This window comes from Malurus melanocephalus, unplaced genomic scaffold (assembly GCF_030028575.1).
Source record: "Malurus melanocephalus ecotype Western Australia unplaced genomic scaffold, MMel_1.1 scaffold_112, whole genome shotgun sequence".
NCBI classification, from domain to species: Eukaryota; Metazoa; Chordata; class Aves; order Passeriformes; family Maluridae; genus Malurus; species Malurus melanocephalus.
The window spans coordinates 726,525-737,069 of NW_026623344.1; the positions used below are offsets into that span (position 1 = coordinate 726,525).

The 10,545-nt window shown below is 37.2% G+C and overlaps 1 protein-coding gene across 2 annotated transcripts in view; it reads right to left on the reverse strand.

The window, feature by feature from the left end:
- Positions 1 to 7,393: 7,393 nt before the first annotated feature.
- Positions 7,394 to 10,545, reverse strand: part of LOC130575554 (solute carrier organic anion transporter family member 1C1-like) — a 19,711-nt gene continuing 16,559 nt past the window's right edge. For both annotated transcript variants that reach the window (XM_057369505.1, XM_057369504.1), the window contains exons 14-16: positions 10,409 to 10,473; positions 9,053 to 9,170; positions 7,394 to 8,306 (exon numbers count right to left, since the gene is read on the reverse strand). In XM_057369505.1, the coding sequence (XP_057225488.1) occupies positions 8,084 to 8,306; positions 9,053 to 9,170; positions 10,409 to 10,473 (406 nt within the window). In that variant the 3' untranslated portion in view covers positions 7,394 to 8,083. The remainder of the gene's footprint in view (positions 8,307 to 9,052; positions 9,171 to 10,408; positions 10,474 to 10,545) is intronic.

The window sequence follows — 10,545 nt, forward strand, 5'->3', positions numbered from 1 at the left end:
ATTCATCTTTATCCTGTAGAAGAGGAGGTTTGGGGGGGACCTTCTCATGCTCCAAAACTGTGACAGGAGGGGGCAGCTCCCAGAGAGGCGGTGGAGTCACCTCCCCTGAAAGAAACACACCAAAGRTGATGTGCTATGAACTGAAAAATAAACTCACTATGGTCAGGGCTTGCACCATGAATGAGAGGAAAACATAGAAAAAGAAGAAAAGTTTTTTCCTGTCTTGCTGCTTTCTGTGCCTAAAGCACAAGAAAATAATTTTTGTGCTTTCTATCAGGGCAGGTTTAAAAAACTGTGTGGAATCTTTCCCACTTTTTAAAAAGYAGATGATGTCCAAAATAAATACAGTAACACTTTTTCAGCTAAGCATGTTTTGCTTAAGGTGTTTCCCTTTTTTTTTTTTTTTTTTTTTTTTTTTTTTTTTTTTTTTTTTTTTTTTTTTTTTTTTTTTTTTTTTTTTTGTGGTACTTGCCACCCCATGGATGTTGCCATAGTTTTATTCTGGAGTAGAATCTACAGGCAATAAAATATATCACAGACATAGAACACAAAGACAAAAAAAAAAATCAGTCAATAACAAGGCATCTACTGATACAAACCCATCAGCAGTGAATAATCTTTGTCCAAACTGGRAGGTGAACTCGTTAGTTGTCATCTAAAGCAGTCTTAAGTATTATCACCATTCTTTTTAAAAATTTCTTAATTTATCAAGTGGATTTTTTTTGCAAGATGCATTGTACCCAGTGCAGCAGAATAACAGAACTGATTTCAGTTTCAAACACATGCATTTTCCTTTCTAATTAAACTCTTGCAATTTAAAAAATGCCACAAATTTAACACATCCGTGTGAAATGTGAAAACATTCGGGACACCCCAGAGTCTTGTGCAAGCCCTCTCTGAGTGCCCTGTTGGATTAGGGTCACAACCTGACCAGGGATGGATGTTGTGTTCAATTCACTGCAGGGATCAGTGTCTTGTGTGCAGTCAGATCTCTCAAGTCTTTCAAAATGTCAAATTTTTCACTGCATTCACCTGAAATCCTAGCAGTTATYGATTATTTTTAAAAGATACCTGCAGTGATATCACTAATTAGTTTTCTTAGGGCTCCTTCTCATGCATGCTTTCTGGAATTCCTTACTTACACTAAGTAGCTGCAAGTATTTACTTGCAAAAGCTCCTTAGTTTCCAATTATTCATACTATTCTTTCTTTTTTCCCCTTCTTGAAAACAGATTTTGAAGGAGATTTCAATAGCTGACTCATTTCTGAATCATCATTAATTTCAGCCCACTAGTCTTTTTTTAATCCTCATTTTAATACACAGGATTTAAAGTTGTTTGTTGTTTTCCTTGACTTTAGGAATGCATTGAGTTGRTTAAAAAGAAGCATTTTGGAGGGTAAGAAATGGTTTTGCCATCCAGGTCTCACAAATGTCCTTATTYCAGCCCCATTTGGCAAAACATTCAGGGATATAGGAAATTCAACAGCTTGAGGTCCTGGAAGCATTAATAGGTCTGGAAGTCCTGTTATTGGGCCWGTTGTCATTATCTCTATATTAATTATGCTGCTGGAGAGAATTTGCAGCCTATCTGAACTTACAAAAAATGTCAATATTGGCATGGAAAGAAAAAAAAAGGCAATGCATGGAACAAATATGCTCCTGTTGATCCTTAAAAGATTTGAGAGGACTGAAYATTTTAACAAATGCAAAATTGCAGAACAAAGCTGACATAGCAGCAGCTACTTACGGAAGGATGGATGGGCCAAAATCAGAAGAAAAATGTGTCAACTCAATGAGTTATCCAAATTATTTTATCTCCTRAAAGACAAGAATTGGTGAAAACGTKTMTCAGAACACAGTGCAGAGAGCATACATGGGCAGTCTCTGCAAGACTTCAGCTCTTAGGTGTTATACTGCAAGCTTAATTCAGTAAAGAAAAATAACATGGAAATATAAGGAAMAGAACTGATCACAGTAGCGAGACTRAATTGGTCCAACATTTGGTATTAACAATGAAAATCTGCAAACAATCCAGCCCAGCTGATCCAAAAAAAAAGGGGGCCTCTGGGTAGGGAATGCATGCAGGGCTAGGATTGTTTGTGTTGATGCTGGACTGAGTCCCTGCACTGTGCAGCTTGAAGGAGAAAATCCTGTTAAAGAATTACTCCCCTACTTGTAATCACCTCTTTCTAGGTTGCTGCAACTTACCCTCTACAGCGAGAGCTCAATGGTCAGCAGTAGCTGGTTTTGTTCCTTTCTGTTCCTCAGTTTTCCTCTCAGAAGTTGTCTTCTGGGACCTACAGAAAACAATGGAAATTGTGGTGTTTCCACCAAACTTTCAATTAGTACCTTCRTGTGTTAGGTCTTCATCAACACCAWGGAGTCAGAGAACAGAGAAAAACTGAGCTGCAAATAACTATTATATATTAGCACATAAACACTGGAATGATCTGACATGAGAAGGAGTGTTCTTTATCTTCCAAAACTTTGCTTGGAGGATCTGTTACCCTCAAGAAAAAAAATGTAGACATTTTTTGGCACATTGAAGCTGAGCAGACTACCTTGGCATCTGGGATRTCTGCATTCACTTCCTTGCTCTGTTACAGTCTTATTTCTTTGGTTAAAAAATGCAACCTAGGTAAAATAGCATTTTCCAAGCACTTATAAACCAGACTTAAACTCCTAAGYCAGAATTTTTATTTCAGGGTACTTTATAATGGCATCTCAAAGCAGGCAGGCTCCAAAAAGCTTCACTCACAATCAATAATTAAACAGGACCATTTAAGTGCTTTGAAAACTTCCATTTAAAATACTTACATGACAGKAAACAAACAAGAAAGGAAGTGCTTCAGGAGGTATTTCCTACTCCAAAGAGATACAGATTCAAAAATAAGGATGTTATATTATTTATTAACTCTTAYTGAGTTGTTCCCTCATTCTGGATGAATTTTGCATGTCTGGAAAATGGTATTATAGCTTATAAGTATTTTGGAAACATTATTTTTATCTATAGAGTAGTTTTTGCCTGGAGACAACCGTTCTGCCCTGGGAATTTAGCTTTAATTCATTTAGCTTCAGATCACAGTAGTTCTGAACATATCCTTCCCTTCCAGTTTTCAGCACAGGGTTTTGGCTTTCAGTCCAAACATTCCCCCCAAATCTGTAGCAGGTGTTTTTTTTCAGCCCTGAAGTGCCCAGGTGGCAGCTGAATTCAGTAGTTTAAGCTCACTCAGCTGTGACCATTCCTGTGACTGCAATGTAAATCTCCTCTTGTTTCATGTACTGATTTATAACTTTATGATCTGGCCATTTTTCCAATCAAAATAAGGTCAGGTATTTGCAGGCTAAAGCAAATACCAGAGTGGAAGAGTCAGGGATTGGCAAACATTCATTATCTTCAGAGGGGTTGAACCTCTTTGTGTGCGTACTCTGAAATGACAATTAAAAAAACCCTGAAAATAATTAAATAATGAGGTGTCCTGTTTTGTTTTTTTTTTTTTAAAGAAATGCTTTGCACAGTGAGCCTCGTACTAGATTTTTTTCAGACTGCTGAGTACCAATGATTTTAAACTCAAAATTGTTATCCAAATTACCKAAAACAGGACACCCAAAAATGAAAWTCTTCCTCTAAACTTATTATMATTTTTTAAAYATGCAGATTCATACTTACAAGCATTGATGGGAAACCTTTTCACAGTCTCCTAAAGCCAATTCTCCTCTTCATTTGCAATTTTACTCATGTGCTGACATGTTCCACTCTGCAAACCKGGTATCCTGGTGAGCCATTCTCCAACAGTTACAATGTTATATATGGCCATTATAATCCTGTGTGATTCATACCTTCTGCTGGCTACAAAGAATAAAATTCTATACTGAAATATATCTCTCTGTTGTGTTTAGGAGATGGTTTTCTCACCCATGCACCTGCAGCTTCAAAAAAAAATATTGAAGCAATCAATACAGAAAACCTGTTGGGACCTCTGAGATACGTCAGATCCTATTATTATAATTATTATTACTATAACCTGTTATTAGTACTGGAGTAATATTTCAGGTTTCATTGTCAGTTAAGCCAGGACTCAGCACAAAGTCTGTGATTACATGACCTGATGTAATACTAATTTTAGAGGCAATAATATGTAAYATCAGTGCTCCATTGATAAGATGATATTAAAATAAATATGCACTGAAATGAGCTTAAGCCATTTATGGTTTTTGAAGATAACAATGACACTCATTCATTTGTGCAGCAATATCTCCTTCTGAGAAACATGAAACTCTTCTGATGATTTCACCTACCTGGTGATTTTAGAGGAGAAAATGCTGCATTTTATACAAATGCTTTATAGAGCAACACAGCTGAGYAGATGAATTATTTAGGTTTGACAGTCACTGGCTCAGAATGTCTCTGGTTTAAGATACAGATATGTTATAAGAATTTTACCAATACTTACCAGATATTTTTCCTGCAACATATAATGCTTTTTCTGACYAAATCTCAGAGATTCCATGAGAACATTTTGTCTCTACTTGTATTTCTCTGCTAATAATTACTGTATTGCCCTTCATTTAAGTTCATTCTACTGATCTACAGAATTCTGATGAGCAGTTGCTTCCTCAAGACTTATTATTTAGTTTTTCACTAAGAGTGGTAATCACATTACAGCATGTTTAAAACACCTAACTAAAAAAACAGCACYTCAGTCCCATTGGAAAATGATCCCCAACTTGAACTGTGATTTAGTTATGTTTATGTAGTTCAGAATAAATGCATTCATTAATTAGAAAATAAGATATGTAAATAACACTGGAGAAAAAAAAAAAATGTGATTCAGATTTCCAGTTTCAGATAGAAAAAATTTTGACCATTATTTCAAACTAGAGGAAGGCAAAATGACAATATACTCCACAGTGAAAACTGGTACACTAAATCTAATGTTACCTTTCTCCTATAATATAAAAACTTTTGGAATGCTTTATATTTAAGTTGACAGCCTGAAGTATTTTCTGTTTATTCTGCTGCAGCTAGTCATCTATTCCCAACTTATTTTTGTGCCACAATAGATGAGAGTTGTTGATTATGGGGACAMAAAAGCCATAGGAGGGCTTGATCTTTGTAGGGTACATGATCCTAATGGATACAGAAAACTGTGGGTTTAGGGCTGCTGAGGGTTTTTTTTCTATTTCTTTGATAAACAACTAGAAAACATCATAAAAACACRTAGTCATAGGTCATTATGTCTACTTGATTGTATATCTAAAAGCAAAGAAATGCCAAATAACTGAGCTGTCCTCTSTAGTTATTCTGACAGAAGGACTTCTTTGAAAATACCATTAAAGACCTTTTTGATATACGCAGAGTTGAGTAACAACAAGGCTCATGCCCTTAAACCTCCCCCTGTCTGATGAAAACTCACTGGTTTCTGCATTTGTCCACTGATTTCAGTGGAGTTATCCCGATTTATGGCCCATCAAGCTGTCTGTAATGATCCCTTAACTACATGGTTTGTAGTTTGCATTCAAAAGCATGTCTGGCTTGGGAGAGTTGCAAATGTGCCTCCAAAATGGCTTTCCTGGTTAACAATTTATCTTACCAGCTTGGAAGACCACAGGTTTTCCCTCCTTCCTGGAGGATTTTCCCAATGATGGAGCTCAGAGATGACACAGGACAACAATACCAGTTTTGATCCTGGAGTCAGAAACGTGACTTTGATTGCAAACCCAAGTCCCAGGGACCCCCCTGCCTCTCATTCGGGTGAAGTTTTGCCTTTGGAGCAGCAGGAATTGGAAGGGAGAATGTTGTTATTTCTCCAGTGTGAGAAGCAAGAGGGTAAAAAGCTTTTGGAAAATGCCACTCAGTTGGCCACCTATTTAATTTTTTGCATRTTCCATGCTAGTAGCTTGTTGAAGAACAAGTAATCCCCTTGAAACTTCTACTTGCTGCTCACAGGGGAGTGCTTAGATTTACACTAAAGAAACACAGGAAAATGAGACATCCTTGGAATTGTCAGAKTAATGCTACCTGTGGCAGGGCTTGGGCTATTATTGATTTGGGACCGTTATGAAGAATGATGTTAATTCTTATTTGTTAGGAAAACCTCGCTTTACTAAGTTGCATCTGGGGTAAATATCGGGATATGAATCACCAGATCTGACCAGAATCTCATTTCCAGTCTGACATCAATTATCAACAYACCTTTGATAAAACGTTGCCTCCTGGGAAAATCAAGATGCTCCTGTCAAAAAAAACCAAACCCTGTAATATAAAAAAACAGTGTACAGAAATAAATATCAAAAAAACAGTAAAAGGGGAATGATGTTGGTATGAGTCACCTGACTGAGTCTATGTCTGGCGCAGAGCAGGAGTGTTTCTGGAACTGCCAAGRTATTTATTCAATGTTAAAATACTGTTTACAGAAGGAGAATGACACACCATGATTTTCTCTGTGTACAATTCCTGGGGTTTCTGGAACATGGACTTTTCTTTAATAATTTCCAGACCTTGAAGTAATATKATTTTCTTCTGTACTAGAGTGCCTTTCATTTGATCTCTTATAACAGACACACCTTGCCCATACCTGCTGGAGGTTTATAATCAGAACTGTGAATGTAAAAAAACATCTAAATGCACTGGGCATTGTGTTTAAGCAATAAAATGCAAACAACTCCAACCCCAAAGGCCAGGATATAAGGAACTTCCTTTCACTCAGTATCATACCAATCTTTTCTCCATCCCTATTCTTGCACTTGCATGGGGCAGATGGTGGAAGAAAGGTCAAAAAAYCATTTAATATGGAGAATCCCTCCCTTTAGCCCTCTGATCTGCTGCTTTCTCAGATAAAGTGTGGTAGATTATGATATTATAGTGCTCTATTCCATATTCTAAAGAAAGTCTAAAATTGGAAAAGAAATTTTATTTCCTAGTTTTAGTTCTCTGCACAGCACTGCAGGGAGAAGATATGCCCTCCAGAAAATAAAGCAAAATGCCTGTTGTGATGAAGACAAAATCTACAGTTATCTTACAAATAGGTTTGGTCCTATAGCAAAGGTACAYCCTGAGGGCTGTCAACAAAATATCACACTAATAGTATTTTTAGAGACCTTTTCCTCCATTTTCATAAAAGTTGGGAGCTTCCTTTAACAAAGCTTCTCCCTGGACAAGGCTGCCTGTGGAAAGCTGTGAATCTTCAAGTTTTCAGTACTCTATTTCAATGTTTACTGAAGGTTCCTTAAACAAGGAGGGAAATTTATATATATGTAGTACAAATACAGTGGTCCTTCAGAAAAGAACAACCTCCCTTCCCTCCACACTAACACAAAAAAAAAAAAAAAAAAAAAAAAAAAAAAAAAAAAAAAAAAAAAAAAAAAAAAAAAAAAAACAAAGAAACTTAAATACCTATTTAAACACCTATTACTTTATTGGATCAGTTCAGAGTAATCTTTCTCAAATCCATTACTGAGATGTACTGCAAAACTAATACACCACTTTCTTCATTTGCTTTCCACTTGGACTGTCCAACACGTCCAAGCCAAAGCCCAGAGCTGCAGTTTGAAGTCACAATGTTCACTGACAGCCCCAGGGGTCTCACCTGGGCGTGGCACATGGGACCAAATCTGGAACAACGAGCTTTGGTCATGAACCCCACGGCAAAGGCCTCCAGAGAAGCCCAGGKGAAGCTTGACTGGCCATCTACAGCTGTAGGACTAAATACAGAGCAAGAGGACTTGGAATCAACCCGGTGAAAAATGTCAAAGCAGCTTAGTGTGGATTTCTTCTTTTTAATTTTTCAATCATCATCAAATTTATGACACTTGCAAAATTTTGGCTTGTCCTACTGCCGGTCTAGAAAGGGACTGAGAGCAAGAGCATGGGAGAGTTCCCCAAAATTTTGAACACCTTTTCCCCTTATTGTTGTTTCAGATGAGAAAGAGGATAGGRTAAAGCAAATAAAATGTCCATGTTTCAAATATATTTTTTGAGCTCCCAAAATGGAAACTAGTTGTTGAAGTCAGTAATTGAACTCCTTTTGTGCTCAGAAAAACTGAAACATAGGCAAAGTTACAAAAAGACCTTGTTTCTTTTTTACATGTAAGTTTCTTCACTCTCCTCTGAGGTTCTCGAACCAGGAAGAATTTCTCTTTTGTTGCCAGCATCCAGGTCTTTGCTGGTTGATCTTTCTGCATTTTTAATATCTGTCATCTCTTTGYCATCTGGTTTGAAGCGTTTCATAATTAAAATAGAGAGCACTATGTATAAGAGACAGCATCCTGCCCGTAGTCCTGCAACGAGGCCAAGATAGACATTCCTAGGGGGAAAAAATGGGACACAATACATTTATATTAAYAAAGCTTTCCAATTCTGTATGGAACCAAGTAAGATATAAAAAGCAGTTTGACAAAACCATCTATTCTCAGCCAGGTATTGCCTCATCTTTTAAAAGAAGAAATAACAGGCAGAAAGCAAACGACCTCATGATATTTAGCCCCAGAAAGGCTCTAATCAGGTCCCAGACTTACAGCAGAAATGTCAGCAGTGTGCTGCCATTYAGCAGACTCTATTTTAGGGCTACAAAAGAGGAGCTGCTCCTGCTGGGGCTTTTTGCCTATTGTCCCAGTCCTTCTCCAGCTCCTCACTCAGTGCTCCTGGCCACAGTTCTCCTGTCACTTGCATCCTCCCTCCAAGTGGATTTTGTGAGGTGTCTTACACAGTAGGAAGCAAATAAATTAGGGATGAGGGAAAGAATCTTTAGAGCTACGAGTACTCCACAGCTTTCCAGCATCCCGCAAAGCCAAAGTGTCACAGAGTTACTCGCTGCACTTATTTTATTATTCAGTGCAGGCTACAACAAAAGAACAAATTATAGTGACTTAAGGCAGTGTCTGCAATTTTGGATGYCAGATTGAATAGCAATTATTTGGCTTATTTACCCATTAAGATCTAGTCACAGTGAGGAGCTGTGGTGCTGTTAGTACCCTGATCAGTCTACAGACAGCTGACATGAGGAATATTCAGACTCCCAGATTCCCAAACCTTAATGAGGATTCAGCTCACCTGAATTCTTTTGTGTCATAAACCCGGCAAGATCCAGATCCCCCACAGCTTTTTGTCCCCCATTTCAAGCAGGTCTCGTCTATCAAGGCACCAAAATAAATCGGGGCTGGGAGTCCTCCTGTGAAGAAAATTCTCATTACATGATCTCAGGCATGGAGRTGTCATCATTTATTCTCATGTAAAGGAATGAGGGAGACAATCTCCAGGTTTCTGATTTATGCCCGCATAGAATGGGACTAAACATACAGTTCCTGCTTTGAGATTCCAAGATTTGTGAAAATGTTTAAGCAAATACTTAAAGGGAATTGAAACTCCYTTTAAGCAAGTATTTAAAGAGATGATTATAGCGTAATAATATCCAGAAAGGGAAATGTCAGCAATTCCCTTTAATGACATTTTTATTAGAAGTATAACTTCCATTGTTTAAAGAAATTATATTGCCAACATTTCTTTTGCAGCCCCTAGTGTGGAATTACATGTCATGACATATTAATATTTATGTATACTGATGTATCTACTCAGATATTACACGACCCCATTTGCCATTAAATATGATTTGTGGAGTGCAAAYGGCTGAAATTAAGCACTTGCTCCAAAGAAACTGGGTAATAAGTGTATTAATTATGTAGCACTGAAAGAATTTCTTTTAGACAGACAATAATGCTTTAGGATAATCAGTAAGYTGTTTGAGGGAGAGTATGCAATTTTGTGAAGTAAACTGTCTCATAAAAACAGAAGAYTGATTCTCTGCAGTGTTCAGMTAAAATAGGGAGCTTGGAAAAGAGMTCCAAATGACTACYTGGGCTTGTCTGCAAGGCAGAGATTTCAAAGTCAGCARACAAGGGAAGATGAAGCAAGGTTTGCTTGAGGCAAGGCAGACTATGTGTCTAAATACTTAAATGRTTATTTATTGAAAATAAACTCAAGAAACAAAATAATAGACTAAGTACATGGGTGCTTTAAGTGAATAATGGTCAGCAAAAGGGAGCACAGTGTTAAGGATATGCAGACTAATCAAGCTCAGATAGCTGTGTCCACAATTAAAAGAAAAAAAAAAAAAGACATTCAAAAGTAAAATGAAATTTTACTTCAATGAAATTTTTTTCCTTCCTTTGCCTAATTCATTTTCTGTGTAGAAAAAAAATCTGAAGAGATAATCATAATATATAAAKACATACCAGGAAATACATTGCAAGCTCCTCCAAACATTTTGAAATTTATAGACTGCTTACTAAGAAAAAATTTTGGAAAATTTCTTTTGTTCTTCTCTGGAGCAAGGGCATTGCACCGGCTTACTTTGGTCTACCTCTTTTTCTTCTTTCACCATCCACTTGAAAACCACAAATTAAGACTTACCTAGTACTCTACCACCCAAAGTTTCTATCCCAACAGCAAAGGATTTCAGGTCTGGAGAAACAGATCTGGAAAGGAGACAAAAGCAATTTGTTGAGGACCAGAGTAATGTAGCTACAGCCATGCTGTGAACATCTGCA